The sequence below is a fragment of the Peromyscus californicus genome, unplaced genomic scaffold (assembly GCF_007827085.1).
Source record: "Peromyscus californicus insignis strain IS unplaced genomic scaffold, ASM782708v3 Scaffold_12__1_contigs__length_115047231, whole genome shotgun sequence".
Lineage (NCBI taxonomy): Eukaryota > Metazoa > Chordata > Mammalia > Rodentia > Cricetidae > Peromyscus > Peromyscus californicus.
The window spans coordinates 110,955,525-110,980,092 of record NW_026294413.1 but is presented as its reverse complement, the minus strand read 5'-3'; the positions used below and the strand labels follow the sequence as shown (position 1 = coordinate 110,980,092).

General features: G+C 48.3%; 1 protein-coding gene across 2 annotated transcripts in view; it reads left to right on the top strand.

Annotated features, from left to right (window-relative positions):
- The first annotated feature begins 1,433 nt into the window (after positions 1 to 1,433).
- Ptprg (protein tyrosine phosphatase receptor type G) overlaps positions 1,434 to 24,568 on the top strand; it is a 703,625-nt gene continuing 680,490 nt past the window's right edge. The window contains exon 1 of one of the 2 annotated variants that reach the window (XM_052734133.1): positions 1,434 to 2,077. In XM_052734133.1, coding sequence (XP_052590093.1) covers positions 1,993 to 2,077 — 85 coding nt within the window. In that variant the 5' untranslated portion in view covers positions 1,434 to 1,992. The remainder of the gene's footprint in view (positions 2,078 to 24,568) is intronic. The other variant, XM_052734134.1, reaches the window with a different exon arrangement.

Sequence of the window (24,568 nt, the reverse complement as noted above, 5' to 3'; positions counted from 1 at the left end):
AAATCACACCATGCCGCAGGCTCTCAGAACATCTGTATATTATTTGAAAACCGAAAGAACATCCGGTTGGGTTGTTCGGGTGGGTGTGGGACCATGCCGCGGTGGGATGAAACAGCAAGGGGACACTTTAAAAACATGTCCACATGTTTTCAAAGAGAGGCAGAAAAATTATGAAAAAAATTACAAATTACGTTGGTTCAATTACAAATTTGATTAAAAAAAAAAACCGGCCTCCCCCACTTTTAGCACCAAAGTAAGGAGGAAAAAATAGGTTGCTGGGAAGCCCAAGTGATAAAGATCTCAGTGAGAGCCAAGGGACACAACTCATTACAGATAAGCCTAGTCCTTGCATTTCCCCCGGATGCCTCTCCCTGTAGCTTACTTAAACCGTGGCTCCTGGGGAAGCTGCCGGGAAACCAGTCCTGCCCCGGGTGCTGCTTTCCCCTGCCTCGGGAGAGAGGCGCACTTCACTCGCCCTCTGCCCAACCAGGCCAAGGTGCAGCCACCTTCTCCCCGGAGCCCAGAGTTGGGAAAACTCCGCTACAGACCTCGGTGGCTCGGGGAAAGCGGGTGTAGGACTGGGGCTGGATTTTGCAAGCCTGGGATTGACCACCCCCTCCCTCGCCCGGTCTCCCAGCCGTAGACTCGGCCAATAGAAGCTCAGAATGGGGAAGGAAAAAAAAATCAAATCTCAAAGCAACCCGAGTGCAAAGGCCGCTGGGCTTTGTCTCCTAACCTGGAATGCACCAGGAGGGAGACACGGGGGGTACAGGCACGGTCAAGGAGGTAAGGCCGTAAGGAAGTCCCCTCTCCATGAAAAAGGTAGCTGCCGGCCCCTCCTTCGCTCCAGATTCCAACCCCGCCATCCTTCCCACCTCCCCAAAGTCCCGGGTCCACGAGCTACAGCCAGCCTGGGATCTCTCCCGAATCCGCGCAGAACGCTTCGTCTGTAAGAGCTCGCAAATGGAGCAGAGCCACGCTGACCCTAGAAGGCAGCAGGTCTCCTCCCTGTCCTAAACGGAGCCACCGTTACCAGCTCCCCTAAACGTACACCCATAGCCCTGGGCACGCTTGGAGAGGCCAGTAGTGCAAGTCCTTGGAAGCGGGAGCCCAGCGCGGCCGCTTTAAGAGAGTGCAGCGCGCGCCCCCGCCGGCGGCAGCCCGGGGATGCGCATCACCGCGCGCCCGTGCCCGCGCGCCCCCGCCGCCGCGCGCCCCCAGCTCGCTCGCTCGCCCGCTCGCCGGCTTTAAAGTCTCTGCCAGGATCCATGCTCACATGTTACTTCCTGTATGGAGGCATGGCCAGTTTCCAGCCCCGCGCTCTCGGTTCCTCCCCAGCCTGCGCCGGAGCCACAACTTTCAGGAGCATGGACTGAAGGCGCCCTCGCCCCGGCGCCCCTCTGAGATCCTTTGTGTTTCTCTGAGCTCCTCCGGCCGTTTCTGTTCTGGGGGGCTCTGCGCTCCGCCCCACCGCTTCCCTCCCTTTCCCCGCTCGCAGACATGCCTCCTTCCTTGCCGGGGCCCTGGAAGGAGCTGCCCGCCTGAAGCCCGGAGCCGCCGTGCAGCGCGCAGCCCCGCCGTCGCCCGCCGGTTCTCGGGCTGCGCTGCGCTGCCGACTCAACTTGGGGCTCTTCCGCTGCTCGCCGCCGCCACCCGCGGTCCCTGCCTGCCCCGGGCCCCGGGCGCTGCCGCCGTGCGCCTTCTCTTCGCCCTGCCGGATCGGCTGGATCGTGTCTGAGCAGAAAGCAGCCCTTCTCTTTCCGAGAGGATCGTCTCTAGAGTGGCTTTGCATCCCCGGTCACTTTTTGAGGTTTTCCCGGGGGCGCTTGGCAGCATCCCGGATTCCTGAGGGACCGGTTTCCGAGCGTGGGGGATCCGTGTGGCGGGCCGGCCGAGAAAGCCTCCAGGCTTAGCGGAGCCTCGCTCGGAAGCAAGAACTTATTCAACAAGTTTACCCCCCTGCTTTTCTCTTTTCGATGTGCGTTTTCGGACATGCGGAGGTTACTGGAACCGTGTTGGTGGATTTTGTTCCTGAAAATCACCAGTTCTGTGCTCCATTATGTGGTGTGCTTCCCGGGTGAGTGAGGGCCGCCGATGGGACGCGGCTCCGGCCCGCGCGCGCGGGGTATGCGGAGTTGTCGCCGGGGCGCGGAGCTTGGGCGCCAGTCTAGGGACCGCGGAGAGGGTGAAGGGGGGCCGGGCTGCCGGGGAGGAAAGAGGGTTCTGCTTCATTGGCTCCGGCAGTGTTCTAGGAGGCTGGTAGTCGGGGAGGGCAGAAGCAGTGGAGGGCTAGGAAGGAGGATTGGGGACTCAGAGATCTGCTCTGACTGTAGCTTGGGAAGCTCGGAGCAGCTGGAGTCGGGGGACGGGTGGGACGGACTTGCTTTGCTGATCCGGAGCCGATCCAGAGGGCTAGAGTTGCAGGGTGTCTGGGGAGACTGGCTGTGGGGAGGATGCTCTGTTGGTTTTAGTAATCTGGGGTGCTCCCGTTGCTCCGGCGGGCATGGCAGGAGCTCATAACGGGGCTAGCTTTGCATCCTCTGACCCTTTGTGTGTGGGGGGGCGGTGTTTGGGGATGGAAGGCGGAGGCTGGTTGCAGAGGAATCAGGATGTGGAGAGCAGCCCGCGTTCTGGTCGCCGTGGCCAGGGCCACCTCCTTTCAGCCTTGCTCCGGGCTGAGGTGCGGGCTACGCCTCAGTGCCAGCGCGAGGCAGCTCCCTGGACGCGGGGGCCTGGGAGCGGCGGGAAGGCAGGGAGCCGAGGGTTTGGGCCAGATCGGAGCCTCTCGGGGCTCGCGGCCCCTTTCTGTACCACTCTTCTGGGCTGGGTTGCCGGGGTCCAAGTGCAAGGGGCGAGTCGGCAGCTGGGTTGCTTTTGGGGTCCGGGCAGATTTTTTGCTGTCTGGCGCGCCCTGCCTACCTTCATCTTTGCCCTTTTGCAGGCTGAGTGTGCTTGCCAGATTCAGACCCAGACCCGCTCCTTTCTAGCCAGGTTAAGACTGGAACAATATTGGCCACTGACGACAATCCTAAATCACTGCAAGTAGCAGTGTGCCGCCCGGCGACCCTCCACTCCCAGCCTTCAGCTCCCCCCACCCCCAGGTGAGGGCAGAGGCCAGCCGCCTTCCTCTTCTCTTGCAGAGTACGAGGGCTGCAGCTCCAAGTCTCCCTCAAGCTGCTCAGATCCTTCTCTGTAGGTGAAGGCCACGTCCTCTGTCCTGGCTGGGGAAAGGGGTGGGAGAGGGCGCGATTGGCTTTTCTTTCCTCGATCTCCTAAGGACAGAACACCCAGTTTTTCTGCTTTCTCATCCGCCCGTTCTGGAATATTTGGAGGCGGCGGTTATTCTAATCAAGAAGAAGATACGTGCCCCAGTGTTTCCGTTTTCCCCGGTTAATAGCCGCTTGTGCTTCGGCTGCCAGAGCGCGGGGTTTTGGCGCAGCGGGTACCCCCAACCCCGTCTTGCACCCAGGAGCCAGGCGCGAGGACCCTCGCTGCCCCCAGGGACCCGTTCTAAGGGGACTGGCAGCGATTGGGCCCTTCTTTGTAGGTTCGAGGAGGGTGGTGGTTGCGAGGGACAGAGGACAAAACACTTCGGGTTCTTGGGCTCCTTTTTCTCGGTTCATCATCCTCCGGTCTCTGGAACTGTCAACCCAGCTTTTGGCACAATCCAGAAACCCCCGCCCCAAGGATCGGTCAGGGTGTGCGTGCCTACTCACTCGGAGGCCCGGGTTTGCTCACTGGGGTCCTACCTCGGTGGAAGTAGTCGCCGAGGAGCATCTCCTCTGAGAATCAGCACTTCTCTCCCCTAGAGACCATTGAGCAGCATTTGTTTTTATCATAGCCTCTGACTAGATTCTTTTTTTTTTGGCCAAGGACTTACCAGCTGAGTGCGCTCGAGTGCACTCGGGGTCGAGCCTAGTAAGGGTCACTTTTTAATAGGGGCGGTGGGAGGCAGCCTTGCAAAACAGAAATTTCCAATTCCGTTTCTGGCTGACCCCTCCGGGCTATAGCCAGTGTTTTTACAATGTTTTTCTTCCTTCTGGTGTCTGAGGAGGCTTGCAACCCAATATGGGACCGCTAGGGATGCCGCCTTGTCGAGGCTTGAACCACTTCAGTTCTCCTCATTTTTTCGTCCCTGCCCAGGCTTCCAGGCAACTAGCCCTTTCCCTCACCCAGGAGCTGAGGGCCGTTTGTAAGAGGCACAGGGAAGGCAGCTTTTGGGCAAAGTAAAAATGGCAAAGTAAAAATGTCACATCCCTGGGAGATGATGGTTTCAGGTTTTCTGAGGTTGGTGAGGTGCCGCTGGACCTCAGGGGGCGCCCCAGAGCCGCCTGTCAAGCCCTTGCCTCCCCTAGACTGCCTCAGTCAACCACCTGCACGCACCAAGGGGTCGGGGCGCACGCGTCCAGGTGCCCAGGCTGGGGGTCTGCGACATCTGGCACTAGGCGGTACCCACAGCTCGATGCTGCCGCCCGCGGTAGGCTGGAAAACCCTTGGGACCGTTCGCTTTGGGACCTGGCACTTCTTGCTGCCATAGCTTCGGAAACGTTTAATGTTTGTCTTGGGGTCAATTTTAGCTTTTGGTTTTCATCTGGGCCCTCCTTGTGAGTTCTTAACTGAAATCTCGGGTTGGTTATTTTTGTTTGTTTTTTAGAATTCCACCAACTTTTCAGCTGCGTGTGAGCCCCCAGCTCCTCTTCAGAACTCAGAGTTGCTGTGGTTTAGGGAGGCCTTTGGAAGTAGCTAGGGCTTGGGTGTTTTCCAGCGGTCGGAAGTAGGGTTATTGCTCTTAACAGCGCGGTGAGTGTGGGATCCCTGCCACAGCTGGTGCTGCACATGAGGCCTTCAGAGTGCTGAGGGGGGAGTATTCTCAGACGTGACAGTGGGCACTTTGCGGTGTTTTCTAATTCTAAAACAGTGTGGGGAAAAAACATGAGAGGACATAGCAGATTCTTAGATGTCTCATCCGAAGCTCCCCAACCTCCTCAACACACGAGCTCAGGCTGGCCTCTGACCTGAGCTGGGCTGAGGTAGGCCTTGAACCCCTGATCCTCCTGCCTTCAGGAGTGCTGGGGTTACAGACCCAGAGTCAATGTGAGATTTTAAATCTAATTTCAATACGGTTGATTTAAATATTTGGTCTTTATCCCTAAACACTGGGAACCGAACCACCTCTGACAGGGTGGAAAGTGTTACCTTCTCTTCTGCACACAATCTGTTTTGCACTGCTTAGCTAATCATACAGACTTATAAAAACCAATTTCTTTTTTCTTTTGGCCATCAGAGTAATTCTCTGCGTGGTGATGACATTACATCTAGCAGGTTGCTGTTGGAATACTTCAGAAGGAGCCTGACTGCTTTTGTCCTGAGTGTGATGTCCAGTGAGTCCTGGCTTGTCCAGCATCAGGCTTTTCCAGTTACTACCTATGAGAGTTGGGCATTTCAGTGGCCATCCTTGGGACCTCCTCAGGCAGAGGCTGAGGTAGAGTTTGTAAGTCTTCTGTCTTCCTCTCAGAAGCTGGGTGAGATCTGACAGGCTTCTGACTCCCCAAGTGTTTCTTGTGAGAAAGAAGACTTTGTTATCTAGTCTGCATACTGAGTCCTGTTGACAACAATTCCAGAATCAAATTCTATTTCTCTTCTATACATTGTTTATGGTGAGGATTGCTGAAGTTAAAACCCAAATACAAACAGGCACAAATACGTGAAGGCATACCTGACTGAGTCTTTCCAAAAAAGAGGAAGTTCCCATCTTGGTTGACCAGAAGAAGGGGGCATTCAGGAGAAGGGCCTGGCATAGCACTGTTCCCTCGGAGACTGTGCTGCTTAAGAGAACGTCCAGGAAGTGTTGATGGTTGAATGCTGTGAGAAAAGCAAATAGAAAACAGAAAACAACAACTACGAAACCAACCAGTCAAAAACACACCTCAGATTTAACATTTATGTCGCTCACTCCTGAGTTCACATTAAAATCTCCTGTACCCATGCAGTAGTGGAAAGGAATGCCTGTGCCACACGGTGCCCTGTACTGCCTCTTGTCCCTCCTCTCAGTCTCTTGCTGCCATCTTTAGCCACAGGAGCAATCTGCCACCTACCTGCGCCTTCCCGGGGCAGGAAAGGCCATGAAGCCAAGCAGGAGAGCTGGCCTATAACAGGCCTTCTGTGGTAAAAGTGCCTTTGGTGGTTTTCATTGCGTGTTTCTATTCAGTGTTTTAATGGTAGCCAGTGGGGCCATGTAATGCAAGGTACAGATGACGGGCGTGCATATGATCAACACTTCCATCCTTAGCCATATCTCTTGTGTTTATGGCTTGGAACTTTCTGGGAAGAACTAAGGTATCAAAGTCCCATCTGCAGTGGTGACGTCCTCCAGTCAGCCTGTGGTCTCTCGGGTGCAGAGTGGTCATCAGTGGCTCTGCGATTCTGTCTCTACCTGTGCTAGGAATAAAAGGCACGTGTTTCTAGTAATACCAGGAAGCCAAGGAAGAAGTTCCCTGTGCCTGGTTCCCCACTGCCCGTGATCTAGGTCAAGGCAGTAGCCATGTGCAGGGATTCAGGAGTGAAGCTTGTTCTTGACAGAGCAGGCCCTCAGCAGGCTGGAGTCGGGCATTGGTCACCGGCTTGGCTTGGCACTAAGTGGGCACGTTTTAGACCTCCGTCAGCTACTCTAGATCTGCAGGAAGTATTGCCAGGATTAAAGATCACAGGCTTCCAGTTCCCAGTCTGAGAAATGAGAGCAACCATCTTGCCTGCTGAGAACTTCATAGGAAGCTATGACAGTTCTCTCTCCCCTCAGAATCAAGTGTCCCCCCCCCTTTTTTTGGTGTTACATTTATGTGCTATTGTAATGTAAAAAAAAGATAACCCACTGTAAATAAAAAGTGTTTTACTGTGGTTTTGGATTCAATCCCTAGCACTGATTTAAAAAAATATGTATATAAAAAAGGTGAATGTACTTCAAAATCCTGTATTTATTGTAACCCCTACCCCCCATTTTTTTGGATTCTTTGGTTCCAAATTCTCAGGACTAGACTAGTATTAATCTCTTTAAAAGATAAGTATCTTGTAGCAAGATTAGATGAATTACTCTTTGAGGAAAGACCTTGGTGTTCTGGGAAGGTAGCTCAGTTGGTCGAGGACTGGCCTGGCATAAAAGCAGCTCCAGGATGAACCCCAGTGAGCATAAACTGAGGAGTGGTACCTGGGAGGTAGAGGGGGATGACTGTCAGAAATTCAAGGGCATGCGCAGTTGTACAGAAATGTTGACGCTGCCCTATGCTAAATAGACCCTGTGGGGTGTGTGAGTGTGTGTGTGTGTGTGTGTGTGTGTGTGTGTGTGTGTGTGTGTGACAGAGGAGAGAGAGAGAGAGAGGGAGAGAGAGAGAGAGAGAGAGGGAGAGAGAGAGAGAGAGAATGGGAGCATGTAACAGATTCATGGTTTACTCATACTGTGGAAAGGACTATTTCTGGTTTCTTTTTTGAAACAGCGTCTCACTGTATAACTCTGGCTGGTCTGGGACATGTATGTAGACCACACTGGCCACATACTCATAATGGCTCACCTGCCTCTGCCTTTGCGCCACAGTGTCTAGCTGTGAGAAGGAGTCTAATCCTTCTCCGTGTGGTTGTGCAGTGCAGCTTTAAGTAGCTAGAGGGTTGAAATGGTCCTTTAGGGACACCCAGCCTTGGAGGGACAATTTTTTTTTTTTTTTTTTTTTTTTTTTGGTTTTTCGAGACAGGGTTTCTCTGTGTAGCTTTGCGCCTTTTCCTGGAACTCACTTGGTAGCCCAGGCTGGCCTCGAACTCACAGAGATCCGCCTGGCTCTGCCTCCCGAGTGCTGGGATTAAAGGCGTGCGCCACCACTGCCCGGCTTGGAGGGACAATTTTACTTGGTATCATTTGTAGCAAAATGTTTCGTGTTTTGACAGAAAGAAGCAAAAAAAACTGTTTTGATGTAAGATGTCTCCAGGCCTGTGCAGGCTTGTTTTTTTTTTTTTTTTTGACAATTGCTCTTGGTAGGACTAATATTAAAAAAAAATACAAAAATGCTTCTTAGAGGGATAAGGAGGGATGCCTGCTGATCACTGTGATGCCTTCTCTTTTGGAACTGGACTATGACTACTGCCCTTGGGGTCAGGTATAGGAGGAGGCAGCTCACATTGAGAACTTTCATTTCTGTCAATCATTTAGTGAGAGCTGCTGTACTGTTTAACAGCACATAGCAAGGGAGAAATCTTTCAGGAGCCTGGAACTTGTTAATGACTTATTATTATTGTTGTTGTCATTATTATTATTCCCTAAAGTAAGTTGCCATTGAGAGTTGTACACGGACACAGAGAAATAGTAGGAATTTGTCCTCTAGAGCCGACCTGCCTAGGCCATTGCTAGTGTGGGATGGTAGACAAGTTCTTCCCCATTTGTATGCCTTATCCTCCTCCTCGTTTGTGAAAAGGAATAGTGCTAGTATACATCTCCTTAGGTCTTCATAAAGTGTGAGGGGGAGAGTGCTCAAGAAGTTAGTGCTGTGCGTGAGAAATAATAACTCAATGAATTAGCCATTTTTTCTTTTACATGTGTAAAAGAGTTTGGATAGGAGTGTATGGAAAGAGGGAGCTGGACCAGAAAAGGACAACTATTTAGTGACATGCCTGCCTTCTTTGATATGAAAATGTATAATGGGTTTCTGTGCGGGCCTGGTTTCGGGTGAGGAGGCAGGTCAGCATGGAGGGCATGGCCTCTGAGGGTAGGAAGGGTGAGGAGGCAGGTCAGCATGGAGGGCGTGGCCTCTGAGGGTAGGAAGGGTGAGGAGGCAGGTCAGCATGGAGGGCATGGCCTCTGAGGGTAGGAAGGGTGAGGAGGCAGGTCAGCATGGAGGGCATGGCCTCTGAGGGTAGGAAGGGTGAGGAGGCAGGTCAGCATGGAGGGCGTGGCCTCTGAGGGTAGGAAGGGTGAGGAGGCAGGTCAGCATGGAGGGTGTGGCCTCTGAGGGTAGGAAGGGTGAGGAGGCAGGTCAGCATGGAGGGTGTGGCCTCTGAGGGTAGGAAGGGTGAGGAGGCAGGTCAGCATGGAGGGCGTGGCCTCTGAGGGTAGGAAGGGTGAGGAGGCAGGTCAGCATGGAGGGCGTGGCCTCTGAGGGTGGTAGGAAGGCCAGTTGTATTTTACCTGAAGTCTGTGGTGGTCTTTATCCACTCTGCGTTCTCAACTTTGTGTGTTTCCTGTGGACCTAAGATAGCAGTCTTCCTGATCCCTAGGTATAAGGAGTGGCTTGGTCATGTACCCTGAGGGTGAGTGTGCTTGTGTGTGTGTGTGTGTGTGTGTGTGTGTGCGCGCGCGCGCGTGTGTGCATGTAGAGGACAAATGTTGGTGTTGGGTATCTTCCTCAGCTATCCTCTGCTTTGTGTTTTGGACAGGGTCTCTCTGAAGCTGGGGCTCACCTATTTGGTTAGACTGGCTGGCAGGCCCCAGCCATCCTCCTGACTTGGCTTCTCCAGGATTGGAATTACAGATTTGTGCCACTATGGCAGGCTTTTCATGTGGATGCTGGGGAATCCAAACTCAGGTCTCTGTGCTAGTGTGTCAGACAGACACACTACCAACTGAACCATTGCTCCAGTCCCTTCCATGAGCTTCATGGTAGCTGATGAAACACTCTTGCTCTGTGGTTGTCCTTGGGTTTTAGCGGGATACTAAGGGGACCCAGCAGTGGTACTGGGCATTTCTCTCCTTTTGCACTGTGTTGCGCTGTACCATGCCCACATCAGTGTCTCTGTTTCACAGACTTGGACCTGCAGAGTGTGTAGGAGATACCATGCCGGCCACAGCTCCTGCCCCTCGTCCTAATTCTGAAGGCTCAAGTCAGCATAGATAGCATGGTGCTTTTCTGGCCAGACAACAAAATGTGATTTTTAAAGTACTCAGTTGAGCTATTTTGGGGGAGTAGCAAAGTGACACAGTTGGCTGCTGAAATCTAACTAAAAAAGAAGACATGAAAGCACAGTTCATGGAATATGTAACACTTCCTCAGAGAAAATAGGACAAGCGCTCTTATTTTGGGCCTGTGATACTATGTTGCTGACGAGCAGAGAGGCAGGTTGCTGGATCGGGCAGTGGGTATATACTTTTGAGGAATTCCTAACACTTACTATGTGAATCGAAGAGCTCTCTGGCTTCTCATGCTCTGCTGCCTCCTAAAGTCTACAGCACATTTCAATCAGATAAGTACATTTATCTGAATGAATTTGGATAAAGGACACCACCATTAGTATTTTACTAGGCGTAGAAGCGGAGTCCAGATGAGCGAGGAAACGTTGTTGTCTTTTAAGATTATTTTTTCTAACTAAAAAAATGATTTGTTTATTTGGTGTGTATTTGTGACTGGTGTGTGCCCACGTGTGTGTGCAGGTGCACGTGCAGGCAGAGGTCATCCTTTGCTTTGCTTCTTAGGCATCATCTGCCTTGTTCTTTGAGATAAGAGCTCTTTTTAGGCTGCAGCTTGTTTACTAGATGAGGCCAGGGAGCCTCAGGGATCCACCTGTCTCCACCTCTCTGAGTTCCCAAGTTTGTAACACAGTGCACATCTTGTTTATTTGAATTCTGAGGATCAGACTCAGGTCTTCCAGCATGGAAGACAAGCACTTTAACCAACTGAACCATGCCTGGTCTCTAGATAGTCTTTTTAAGCTTTTTAAGAATTGTCAAGAGAGGCCTGTTTTTTTTTTTTGGTAACTTGGGAACCATTTGGGGCTTTGCCTGTTGTGCCCTTTCATTATCCTATATATCATGTGAGTGTGGGCTGCAGGTTCTGAATCACCCAGTACTGGAGGAACAGGGCTGAGGGAGGTAGTTGGACTTGGCAGGAGATAATGTGGGTTCTGGATTTTTTTTCTTCGAGTGTAAAACTAGCTTTAAGGAGCCTACTTACCAGCTGTGAGGTCTTCGTCAAGACCTTCACTTTCTTTTCCTTCCTTCCTTTCTATCTTTCCTTTCTGTTTGGGGGTGGGGTCTCATGTAGCCCGAAATGGCCTTGAACTTGCAGTGTGGTTGAGGATGACCTTCAACTCCTGATCTTCCTCTGTCACCCAGTTATAGGCTTGTGAGTGGTTCTGGGGCCTCCTTCAAGCAGCATTCAGTCAGCTGAGCCGCATCCCCAGCCCAGACTTTATTTCTTTGAATTTATTTTCCTCATTTTTAGCTAAATCATTTCTAAGATTCTTTTGCAGTTTCAAGGTTTGCTGCTTCCACACTGAGTTGTTGGGAGGGTTGTGACCTTTGTCTACTAAGCAAGTCAAGTGTCCAGTGCGTCGGGCACTCTGTGGGCACCCTGCACCCAGAGCATGGTGTCTGGTAACCTTTCCTGAGTTCCTTACTTCTATAGGATATTAATAGGTGCGGTGTCTTAGTCAGGGTTTCTGTTGCTGTGAAGAGACACCATGACCATGGCAACTCTTAAAAAGGAAAACATTTAACTGGCGTGGCTTACAGTTCAGAGGTCATCATGGGAAACAGCCATGGTGGCATGCAGGCATGGTGCTGGAGAAGGATCTGAGAATTCTGCATCTTGATGGGCAGGCAGCAGGAGGAGTCTGTGTGTTACACTGTGAGTAGTTGAGCATAATGAGGCCTCAGAGCCCACGCCCACAATGGCACACTTCCTGTAACAAGGCCACACCTCCTAATAGCGCCACTCCCTTATAGACCAAGCATTCAAACACGTGAGGCTAAGGGGGATACCTAGTCAAACCACCACAAGTGGTCTGTGGGGCAGGGGACAGGCCTGTAATCCCAGGTACCGGTGAGGCTGAGGCAGGAGCATCAGAAGTACAAGGCAGGCCTGGAAAACTGAAGTGAGTGTTTCTCAAAAGGTCAAAGAGGGCTGTAGGTATTGTATTGTTCAGTGGTGGAACTCTGACCCAGCATGCTTGAAGTCCTAGGTTCAATCCTAATACTTAGAAGAAGTAAGAACTATTCTCACTGGGGGTGGAGAGATGGCTCAGTGATTAAAGCCCTGTACTGCTTTTGTGGAGGAGTAGTTTGGTTCCCAGCACCCACAGCAGGCTGAAACTCCAGCTTCCGGTGGATCCGTGACTTTGAGTCTCAGTCAGCACCTGCACTTGTGTGTGTTAACCCTGCATATATATTTACAAATAGTAAAAATCATCTTTTGAAAGAAGGAATATTCTCTCTCTCTTTCACGTTCTTGCTGTCTTTTTCTCTCCTAGCAAGCAATGTGGTGAGTCTATATATATATATATATATATATATATATATATATATATATATATATATATAGAGAGAGAGAGAGAGAGAGAGCAAGCATACTAAAAAGCAAAACAAAAGGCCAGATAATTGAGCACCTGTGGTCCAGGGCTGGTGATATAGTGGTGACCAAGAAGGCCATTGTCTGATTCTTGCGTGTAGTGGCATTTGAGTTACAAGAGTAAGGTGTGCTGGCAAAGCCATTCCAGGGCATGACATCATAGCATAGTTCAGAACAGGGGCCTGATCCTTACGGGATGGGAGCATTGTCTAGCTGACCTCCATCCTTGATGATCGGCAGAAATGGGTGAGGCTGGTGGTGGCTGGAGTGAGTCCGTGGCTTTTCTGCTGTGGGACTGAATGAGCCACTGTAGGTGGATCAGCACCGTGTGAAGGAAAACTGGCCAGGTTGACAAGAGGAGGAGGCACCAACATTCCCTAAGTGTCAGTAGAAGGGATTCAAATCCTGACTGCTACTTAATCCTATAGGTAGGTATTTCATCTGGCCAGGCTGACAAGAGGAGGAGGCACCAGCATTCCCTAAATGTCAGTAGAAGGGATTCAAATCCTGACTGCTACTTAATCCTATAGGTAGGTATTTCATCCTCCTTGGCCTCAGTTTCTTCACTGTTAATATCAAGTCAGTACTAATCAAAAATAGGATTGTAAAAGTTGAGTACTTCAGTTCTTGGCTATTTATTAATTTTACTAAATAAAGAAATATTTTAGATAGGGCCTTACATATTCCCAACTAGCTTTGACCTCACTACATAGCCAAGGATGATCTTGAACTTTTGATTCTCCTGCCTCTACCTCCAGGGTCTGGGATTATAAGACTATGCTACCATGTCCATTATGTGGTTCCTGTGCATGCTGGGTAAGCATTCTACCAACCTAGCTACATCCCCAGTTCTAATTTTCTTTGGAGTCAGGGCCTTACTTCATAGCTGAGGTTAGTCTAGAACTCGGGATCCTGCAGCATCTTTGCCACAGGTTCTAGATTACAGATGGACACCACTATGCTTGCCTTACTTTTGACTTTTTGAATAAGCATTCAACCTATTGGCCCTGAAATGCAGTTCAAAAGATTTAAGTTTGCTCATGCCAGCACTGTTTCTAGTGGCTTTTAAATTTTCATCTTATTTATATGGTTGTTTTGCCTGAGGCCAGAAGAGGGTGGGTCAGAGCTCTGGGTCCTCTCCCAGAGGACCTGGCTTTGATTTCTAGCACCCACATGGTTGCTAACAGTGGGATCTAATGTTATCTTTTGGCTTCCAAGGGCACCAAGCATGAATTTGACCTACAGACTTACATGCAGCCAAAACACCCTGACACACAAACTAATAATTTAAAGAACAAGAACAAAATAAGAAACTAAAAATAAAAAAATTGGGCATTTTACATTCATGCAGTTAATGAATGTTTTTTGAGAAGCTGCAGCTTGCCTGGCAGTGTTGGGGGCACCATGGAAACAGTGGTGGCCATCAGCTGCAAACTCCTGCCCACACAGCAGCTTCCCACGAAAGGGTTACTCATTAGAAACTGGAAGGTAAAGAGTCCTGGAGTCCCTATTCTTGCTTGGCAACACCAGCAGGCACAGGTTGGAATTACAGGGAGGCTGTCCCCTGGGGTGGGCACACACCTGGCCCACAGTGGTTATTTACAGGACTAGGCTGGTCTCTTGAGGTGTTTGCTACTTTGGTGTGGGTGATTTCTTACTGAGGGACAGGTTTTGTTTATTTTATTTCTATTTATTTACTTGTTATTTATTTTAACTTTGTAGAGTTTTGTATTGCTTAGACTGGCTGTGTGTGTGTGTGTGTGTGTGTGTGTGTGTGTGTGTGTGTATGCTCGCGTGTGCGTTTGTGTGTATATTTGAGGACATTCACTCTTGGCTGGTGATGTGATTTCATCCCTGTCAGTCTGGCCTTTGAAGCTGGGCTCAGCTGTCAGTTGTCCTGGTCCCTTTTTGACTTCACAGATGTCCCGCTGTTTGAATATCTCACAGGAGTGTGGTGACTTCTGTTGGTGATTTTCGGTAACTGTGGGCTTGATCAACTGAAACAGAGATCTGAGAAAATCTCATTTGATTTCCAAATTAGCACCTTCGTCACTCTCCTGTTACCCAACCACCTGAGACGGGGATGGTTTGGGATGGGGTGCCGGGTGAAGGCGGTGGGTGGTCAGTGCTGTAAGATCTGAGTAGCTTAGCGTTAGAGATGCACGGTAGTGGGCTTCTTGCCACTTCGTTTTTCATACATATCTCTGCCCTTTCCAGTTTTTAATAAATGGGTTTCTAGGAGGTGATACAGTCCTATATCTTGCTCTGTATTCCTGTAGATGTGTGAGTGTGAATATGTGTGGGTTTCCACAAGGAGGCCAGAGGAGGACATCAGATGTCCAGCTTTGCCACTGCCTGTCTTATTCCCTTGAGACAGAGGCTCTCACATAATCTGGAGAGACACAGGCAGCCAGCAAACTTGAGTGATTCCCCACCCCTTTCCAAACAGCATGAGGATTAGAGGCATGCCCTCAGCTTCTTTTTCCCGTCTCCACTTGGGTGCTGGTATCGAACTCAGGTCCTCAGGATTGCACATCAAGTGCCCTCTCCAGCCTGAAATCAAGAGCAGTGTGTGGAAGCCTGAGCTTTGTATTGAGGTCGAGGGCAGCTTTTGACTGACAGATGGACGATGGGAGGGGATGCTGAGATGCTCTTGAGGCCCACATCCCTCTTTCCCTCTGCTGTGTCTTCAGTGCAGAACCAAGTGCGTTTGAGGACTGACAGTGAAGAGAGAGCTTCTTCCACAGTGTCCCGGACGTTTAACAGCTCCGATAGCTTTGGATGTATAGCAACGTCACATTTGTTTATTTTCTCCTCTTAGGAGTTGCATTACTCAAGATTAACATTTCTTAGTAGAATTCCAAGGGTACGTGTTGTCACGGTGGTTGAAGTCCATCTTGAAAAGGGAAAACTAGCTGCATGTGATGATGGACCGCTGTCAGTCCAGAGTATAGGATTACAAGTTCTAGGCCAGTCTGTGCTGTGTAGTGGGACCTTGTCAAAAAAAAAAAAAACCAAAACAAAAACCAAAACAAAAAAACAAACAAAACTGAATTTGCACATTTTGTTGCTGGCCACCAAGATGTCTAAGCCAGATCTGTTCTGATCACAGCACAGCTATGTTTGGAACAGCAGGGTTATGTGATGGTGTGTGTAGTGGCGCCAAACCCTTCTCCCCTTCCTGGGAAAGAAATAAATTCTATCCAACTAGAATGACCTTGATTTTAGAATGACCTTGATTTTAGGCTTAGTCAGAACTTGGTGTTGTCGTTTCTGCTTTGGTTGTTTTAGAAATGGCTGTGGGGCGGGCACGTCGACGGTTGCAGAGTGGGAGGCTCAGCCGGTCGTGGACCACACAGGCTTGATCTGTTGTCTTAAGATGGCTTTGGGCAGTCTGTCCAGGAGAAGGGCTTGCCACCTCCGACTTTTTCCTCACTGACAAGTGCTGGCTAAGCACCTTGATCTTAGTGTCTTGGCTGTGATGTGCGTCGGTCAGTGCATCATGGTGACTGCAGATGTGTATGGGCAGAGACCAAGTTTGGTTTTTTTAAATATTTATTTATTTATTTATTTATTTATTTTACGTATTTGAGTGGTCTACTTGCATGTACTTCTGTATCACAGAAGAGGGCATCTGATCCTATTATAGATGGTTGTGAGCGATCATGTGGGTGCTGGGAATTGAACTCAGGATCTCAAGAAGAGCAACCAGTGCTCTTTACCGCTGAGCCATCTCTCCAGCCCCCAGACCAATTTTCTAGAACGCACTAGATGCCTGCCCTGTTTGTTCCTTATCAAATCCCTTGTATTCTCCTCTAATGCTAGCTCTTTTCTTTTACTCACATGTGGATAAAGGCCATTAGTGGAGAGTGTGCAAAATCTCTTGAGTTTTAAGTTATCAGCCCCTCATTTTCTCAATTGGACAATTTGGAAGAAGCCACTGAAATTCTGTGGTGTAAGAGAGGCCCATAGGTTGGCATTAGTGTCTCTCTGCATGTATTTTAGGTTGTGATTTTTAGAAGCTAAACTTTTCAGTCAGTATAGTTTTTTGGTTGATAAGTAGCTGCTGGTCTTGAAATTTCTGCCTTTGCTCTTGATGCAAAGTAGAGGAAAAATGGATTCCTAGAAAATTCTAGCTAATGTACTGGTGTTCCTACCACGTAAGTGCAGGAGACCGCTGGACATACTTCTTAAATGCTTGATGACCTTTGAGCAAGGTACTGAGGGGACAAGAGACCAGTGGCGAATGCATGTGTTCCAACCTGCTTGAACCCTGGAGTGAACCTCAGCCTCCCCCTTCCCTGTCTTTGCCCAGCGACTTACCTTGATTGGTTTTTCTCACTTTAAAAATGAAAACAATGAGTTTCAACCTCCTAGATTCCTCAGAAGAGTGAAGTGGCTGCAGATCACCAGAAAAGAGCTGCGGCTGTAGACTATTGTAAAGAGCCTTGCTTCTAATGGGGTTGCTCAGGATTTACTATATCAGTTAGCTCCTCCGCACCATGACCAGAACACCTAACACAAGCAGCTTCTGGGAGAAATGACTTGTCGTGGCTCACAGTTTCAGAGCATTCAGTCCCGGTGGAACAGACGTGTGGCAGGACAGGATGCCAGACTGTGGTTGGCAGGAAGCAGTGCAAAGCCAGACAGCCTCAGTGGCACCACCGTAGTGTCCGGTTGTTTCACCAGGGCCCACCTCCCAGTGATAAATCCATCAGTGAATTAACCTATTGATTAGGTCAGAGTCCTCAGACACATCGGGAGCTGTGCTTGCTTAATCTCCCAAGCGTTTCTCATCAGGTCAAGTCAACACTTGGCGTCAACCTCACGCTTGTGAAACAAATGCTTGCATAAGTATGCTCTCAACTGCTGCAGTCCTGTGGAGAGGGGAGTGAGCCCGAGTTCAGAGAGAGCAGAGACCCCCCTCCCCCCCCCAGCTCACAAAGCAGCTGACTCTCTGGGTGCTTCATTCTGCTTCCCTTCTAGAGCAGGTAGTAGACAAAGGGATAAAGTTCTCTCGGCCAAAATTGAGTGGAGATGGTATTATTTAGATTTCTGTTGCTGTGATCAAATGTCTCAGTCATCTTAAAAGTAGGGAAATTTCTTTTGGCTTGTGATTGATTTCTAGGTTTTAGTCCGTGGTTGTTTGGTCTGTTACTTTGGACCAGTATGGCGGTGGAATGTCATGGGGGGGGACATGTGATGGGGGAGGTCTGTTCATAGTGGGATGGCTGAGAAGCAAAAGACAAGAGAAGGGGTTAGGGTCGTAATATTCCCTTCAAAGACATGCTTCTTCCTTCCCCTGGCGTACATCTCATAGTGCCGTGGAGGAGTGACCAGATCTTTAACATATGGGACTTTGGAGGGAATTTAAGCCTCTAATTGTAGCAGCCGCTAAGGCTTGAGTTGCCCCGTTTATTTATCAGCTTGAAGGAGAGGTCTGAAGGAACAGGCTTTCCTCCTACTTAATATTCTTGGTGTACTATGACAATTTATGACTGAAATTGTCAATGTGACTAGGATACTTAGACCTTTTGAGATAGCTCTGTGGTAATATGAAGCCCATCATGTCCTCAGGGTGCACAGGGACATTCAAAGAAACTTAGCATCTTATGGCTTCTTCTTGCATTTTCTACATAGGGGCCAAAGGCTGGTATTTGAGCTCAGGGTTCCCACTCCTATAGTAGTGGCAGACATTGCTAATCAATCATAAGCTCTTTGCTGCTGAAGCCCGAATGAGGGCTTGTAGATGGCTCACGGGAGGACTTTTGTGCCATCCCTGTGCTATACTAAGACACAGCCAACCTTCAAAGCCAGCAGAGTAAGGACAAGTGTATCCAGTGGGCTTTTATATCCTTGTAAATATGTATGCCGCAAAGTGGGCAGTTTTTAAGATTTCCTGTTCTGTGCAATTGATTTGGTTTCATATTTGACTCAGGTTCGTTTATTCGGGAACAAAGATCCAATCTCTTGATGGTGGTTACATCATATTCTAATTGGTGAGATCGACGGATATTGGCTTAGGGATCTAAACTTACTCACCTATTTTTCCTTCTTCAAAGCCCAGAGGTTTTGCATCAGTTATGGTTCTTGTAGGACTGTTTGTATACTGAAATGACACCTTTTTGAATTCTTAGCTATTTAAGTAAGTGTTAAATGTGGGCTTAGTGACAGCAGTTTTTAAAACTGTGACTGACTTAATGCATTCTATTCCTCTGTTTATGCCTGGTGAAGTACTTTTTTTTACTCTGAATAAAATCATTGGTACCTTTATGGTAGCCTTTCTCTCAGAATCTGATAGAGCCTCTGGTGGGTGTTATTTTTGTAAAAGGAATCTGGAGAAGACAGGACTGTGAGAAACTCCTTTCTGTAACACATAGGAGACACATTCTTGGTGATTGGTACATACCAATTTCGTAGATGACATCAAACAGTCCTGTGTTTGTTTCCCAGATGTGGCTTTGTCTTAATAAAGGTCCCTTCTGATGTCCTTGGATTACTTCCTGAGAACCACTTGAGCTCCTCTGTCCACTGTGGTGGCCACTAATTTCATGTGCCCGCTGGGAGTTGAAGTACGCCTTGCTGAGATGTACTTCAGTATAAAATACACGTGGATTTCAAACACAGGGAAACAGTATATACAACACCTCATTAAAATGTTATGTCGTAGGGCTGAGGGGATAGGTCAGTGGGTAAGTGCTTGTCACAAACTGCGAGGATCTGTGTTTAGTCCCTATATCCTGTGTAAAAAAAGCTCGTAATTCCAGTTCTGGGAGGTGAGGGACTGCAGGGTCCCCAGGCTCCATGGACGGTCTAGCCTACCTGCCAAGTTGCAGGCCAGTGAGAGACCCTGTTGTAATTAAAAAGGCAGATGGTTCCTGAGGAATGACATGTCCCAAGTTGCCCTCTGGCCTCCTCACGTGTAACCCCACACATGTGCACCCATCTATACATGAGCATACATACCCAAGCATTTATATTGCTTACCTATTGAAATGATAATACTTTATGTCTATTAAAAAGAAAATACTTATTAAAATTAATATTATCTGCTTCTTTTTACTGTTTTGCACAATACCATAAAATTTAAAATTACTCATGTGACTTGCATGCAATGTCTGTATCATATCTCACGTGGCATGCATGAGGTCTGTATCAGCTAGCCTTTGTCTAGAGTGTACTTGAAGTCCATCATACGCTCCAGTGACAGATCCTGTGGTCCTCTCTTATGTGACACTGGCTCCCTCATTTTCTTCCTAATTTCAGAACTTAGGACTAATAAGAGAAATTGTTCCTTACAATGGTGCCCTTAGCCTGTGTGTCTGTAAAAATGTCTCTAGGTTATTTTCTATGAAGTGGTGTAAATGCAAATGATGTTCGTTGTTGTTTTCTTAAAAACTGGGTCTTAACTCTGTGGTCCTGATGGCCTGGAACTTACTATACAGACTATTGGCTTCAAACTCAAGAGATCCACTTGCTTCTGCCTCCCCAGTGATGGTACTAAAGGCTTGTGTCACATAGCTGTTTTTAAGGAATAATGGCAAGAGAAAATGCCTGAGCATGCTTAGTGCCGATGTAACTATAACATATACACAAATAATTTTGTTTGTTTGTTTCAAGACAGGGTCTCATGTTTGAGACTGGCCTTATGTGGGAGTCTGTGGGAGTTCAGCTCCAACCTGCTCCCACCTTTTGAAGGGTTCTTAGGTAGAGGAGAGAGGGATAAGAAAATATCAGGTAGAATGAAAGATGGAGACAAGAAGAAAGAAAGAGACACAGGATAGCCTCAGGAGGACCTAGGTCAATACCCAGCAGCCTCGAAGTTTATTGAAAAGGGCTTTCTATAATATGCCAAGGGGGCCGGGCGGTGGTGGTGCACGCCTTTAATCCCAGCACTCAGGAGGCAGAGCCAGGCGGATCTCTGTGAGTTCGAGGCCAGCCTGGACTACCAAGTGAGTTCCAGGAAAGGCGCAAAGCTACACAGAGAAACCCTGTCTCGAAAAACCACAAAAAAAAAAAAAAAAAAAAAAAATGCCAAAAGATCTCCCCCTTGCAAGATCAAAGCACACCATACAGCCAAGTGTAGACCCTTCCAAGCACCTGGTAAACATGCCCATGGTCAAATCATCTCCTTATGCAGCCCTGCTGGGTAAAGAAAGCTCAGATTCTCTGACCCAGAGTAAGATCTCACTAGGAAGCCTCTGTGGGCTCCCACAGCCTCAAACTCTTTAAGTAGCCAAGGGTGACCTTGAACTTCTGATCCACCTGCTTCTTCCTCTCAAGTGCTGGGATAACAGGTTCTTGTATTGGGTGTTTACGTTGTGTGTGAGTAATCAGGATGGCAAGGCGGGCTGCCAGGTGTGGACACAGTGGGCAGAGCTTCCCACGTGTGATTGCTCACTGTCGTGGCACAGCTCCGAAGCTGTTTCTTTTCTTTGTGTTTGTTTTTTGAGACAGGGTTTCTCTGTGTAGCCTGTCCTGGAACTCACTCTGTAGCCCAGGCTGGCCTCAAACTCAGAGATCCGCCTGCCTCTGCCTCCCCAGTGCTGGGATTAAAAGCGTGCGCCACCACCAAGGCTCTGAAGGTATTAAGAGGTAGTGTGAGGTGGAACATTTTCTCCCAGGAGACACGTGTAGCTGGGACCTAGCATCCTGAGAACCCAAGGCACTTTGCCAGTGTCTGGCAAGAATACCCTGAGTATTTGTTCTATTGTGGATTCTATCTGTCTGTAGAGATTCTGGACTAAGAAGGGACAGCCAGACTCACTCCCCAGTGAAGCTGTTGACTTTTGAATCTTTCTATTCTGTTCTTCAGTAAAGAAACAAATGTCTGCTGTCTAGTGAGGCATCACGTTTTTTTTTACCACCAAGGAGCATCCTTTTGTACATTATTTCAGGGACTGTAATGGGCTCAAGTGAGCGACCAGTGGAAACTCCATTTGGTTGGACTTTGCTTAGTGTTAAAAGGTTCTAAAACTCCAAATTAGAGAAATAGGAGGAAGATTGCTAAAATCGTTTGCTGTTTAGCTGTGTTAAAGATGGAGATAATAAAATTCTGAAATCCTGATTCAGACCCAAGTGTCTAGGGACTGAAAAGAAATGCAGTAGGATACTGTATTAGTTGCTTTTCTTGGTTCGGTGGTAAAATATCGGACACGTACCTAAAGGCACAGAGGGTTTAACTCACAGTCGAGGGTACAGTCCATCATGGCAAGGATGTCACATTGGCAGGAGCAGGAGGCAGCTGGTCACATGGTACCACAGTTAGGAAGCTGAGAGAGAAGTGCTGATACTGAAAGGTGTCTGGAATGGTGCTGTCCACATTTAGGGTGTGTTGCCCAAATCCTAAATGGCCATTTAATAAAAACTCAGAGCCAGATATTGGGGTGAATGCTGAAAGATCAGAGAGACAAAGGAATAAGCCACTAGAGAAACTTCTCACCAGTACCAAATCCTCAGGCTGAAAGGGAGGTGAGATCCTGTCTCCATGAATCCTCAGACTGAATCCTCAGTGGAAAGAGCTCTAGTTCCTGTCTCCTCATACCTTATATGCCTTTCTCCGCCCAGCCATTTCACTTCCTTCCTAGTGCTGAGATTAATGGCATGTGTGCTTCCTAAATACTGGTAGCAAAGGCACGTGACTCCCAAGTACTGGGATTAAAGGTGTGTGCCATCACTGCCTGGTTCTGTTTCTCTCCTAGACTGAATCAATCTCATGTAATCCAGGGTGGCTTTGAACTCACAGAGATCCAGACGGATCTCTGCCTCCCGAGTGCTAAGATTAAAGGTGTGTGCCACCACTGCCTGGTCTCTATGTTTAATCTAGTGGCTGGCTCTGTCCTCTGATCCTCAGGCAAGCTTTATTTGATACACAATATATCACCACAAGGGTGCGTCTTCCCACCTCAGCAAACTGATTCTAGAAACTCCCTCACAGGTGGCCAGAGGCTTATCATTCTGTGGTTCAAGATCCTGTCAAGTTGACAATCAGAATTAACGATTATCGATGCCTCCCTGGGAGAAAGTGGTTTATAAACACTCAAAAGCCTAGCTGGTATTTCCTCTGCACAGAAAGTAGGGAGCTCATGTGCAGAGGTAGTAGTGAGGCTGGGAGGTGGCTGGCCCTCCCAGGACTTGTTCCTAGGACTGGGTCACAGGGCTTCAAGATGTGGGTCTTTGCCTGCCTTGTATCTTAGCTGCATCCTCATGTAGTACAGTTATTAGTTATCAGTGCCTGGCCACTTGCATATGCTCGCTGGAGAGATCGAGGTGCCTGGGAGCTAGTACTTGCATTGACTGGCTCTCAACAGCCGGACTCAGGCATTTGCACCCAAGTCTTGACTTTGGAGACCATGAAATAATACCTTGAAAGACTCGGTGACTGCCACAGTGGTCTTCAAAACGAGACTTTAGTAGCTGCTAGTGTTGTCATGGACCAGGGTTGTGTCTTTTGTTCCTGATTTCTTCATGGATGAGATTGGGTCACAGTCCAGTCTCTATGTCAGTTGGTGTAAGTATATTTAGTAGCATTGTAAACAAGAACTGGTCTATAGCAGGCGCATGCCTGTCATTGAAAGCTCTATATAGTCACTGGTATATATTGATATATACTGCATATATATGCACATCAGTGACTATGTATATGTGTATATATATACATATATATATATACACATATACACAGTTTTCTTTTGCTGACAGTATTTTTGTTATTCTGAATGTGAATCCTTCTTTCGGGGTTTACATAGGCCCCTCTGTTGACCAAGGGGTTCTCTTCACTCCTGAAGGAGGGCATTATAAAGACCAGGCTATGTTGGGCATCCCTTGCCCCTCTGAACTCCAGTGTTTGAGCTAGATGATGTGAGATTCCATTATTTCTCTCAGTTGTGAACCCTCAAAACTGTTCTGATCCTTACCGTGTTTAAAGCTAGGTTGACATTTGATTGGAATAGATGGCCATAATCTCTCTATTGCCTCTTTTCAGCCCACTTAAAGTCAGGGTTGACTTTGGCCATTACTCAGCAAAGGGCACCGATACTACCTGGAAGGCCACAAGGGCGTAGGATCTGTCTCCTGCCTAATGAAGTCCTTTTTTACTAGGGGCCTTTTCCCCTATGCTTTGAGCCCCAAGTTCATCCATTTTTCAGCTCTTAAAGAAGGCAAGAGTTTTTTTTGTTTTGTTTTGTTTTGTTTTTTCCCCTCTTGGTCACAGGGACAGACAGACACTCTGAGGAAATACGCTGATAACACTTCACTTTAAATATTTCTCTTGATTTTATTTGTACATAAAAATCCCAAGAATCTGCAAGGAAAAAAGTATAACTTAATTGAGCAACATTTGTACTTTGAATTAAAATAACAGAGTCCATGATGGTAGGACCCCTAGAGGGCGAGGGTGAAGCGGCAGCGTCACACCTGATCCTAGGGGTGATGGACGCAGGCAGCATCACACCTGATCCTTGTTCTAACTTCCGAATGCACTTGAGGTCAGCTGAGTGTTAGGCTGCCACCAGAGCTTTGCTCCTAACCGTATCTCGTCCTGTGCACTTTCCTCTCTTGGCATTATTGGACAGCAAATGTTCCAACCTAAATTAAAATCAATAAGAAGCAATTTCATTTGTGTTTAACTATGAAGACAAGTGCTTCCAACCCAACATTGTACTTTTGAGTAAAGAAAAGTTTGCAACCGAAGTTTCGTTGTTTCTTCCTTTCTAATTTAAAAATAATTCTTCCTGGCTGGTGCCTCCAAATGCGATTAAGTTTCAGTGTAAGCCCCGCTTCGATTTAAAGCCTTGCTCACCATCGTCTCTTTAAAAGTTAGACTGTTGGCTTTGGAGCTGTTTGTGTTTGTAGATCCTCAGCAGCACAGCATCTTTGCATCTGGACCTTTAGAGAAGTATTGTTGGAGATGCAAGTCCAACCCTACCCAGCCTCATGTGTAGGCAGCTCCCCATGTCCGCTGTGTTCCCGTGGGAGCATCCCGTTAGGAGGTCATTTGTGATGTCACCACTGAGTCGTAACTATGGTTTACCGCTTGGTCTGTGGTATTTTGGTGAGTGGCCGATTCTAAGCATTAGAATCACTGTAGAGGACTGGAGGGATGGCTCATAAGTTAAGAGCGTGTACTGCTTTTGCAGAGGACCAGAGTTGGGCTTCCAGCACCCATGCCGGGCAGCTCACAGCTGCTTGTAGCCCTGTCTCCAGGGGCTCCAACGCCTCTTCTGGCACTGTGTGCATGTACACATATGTGC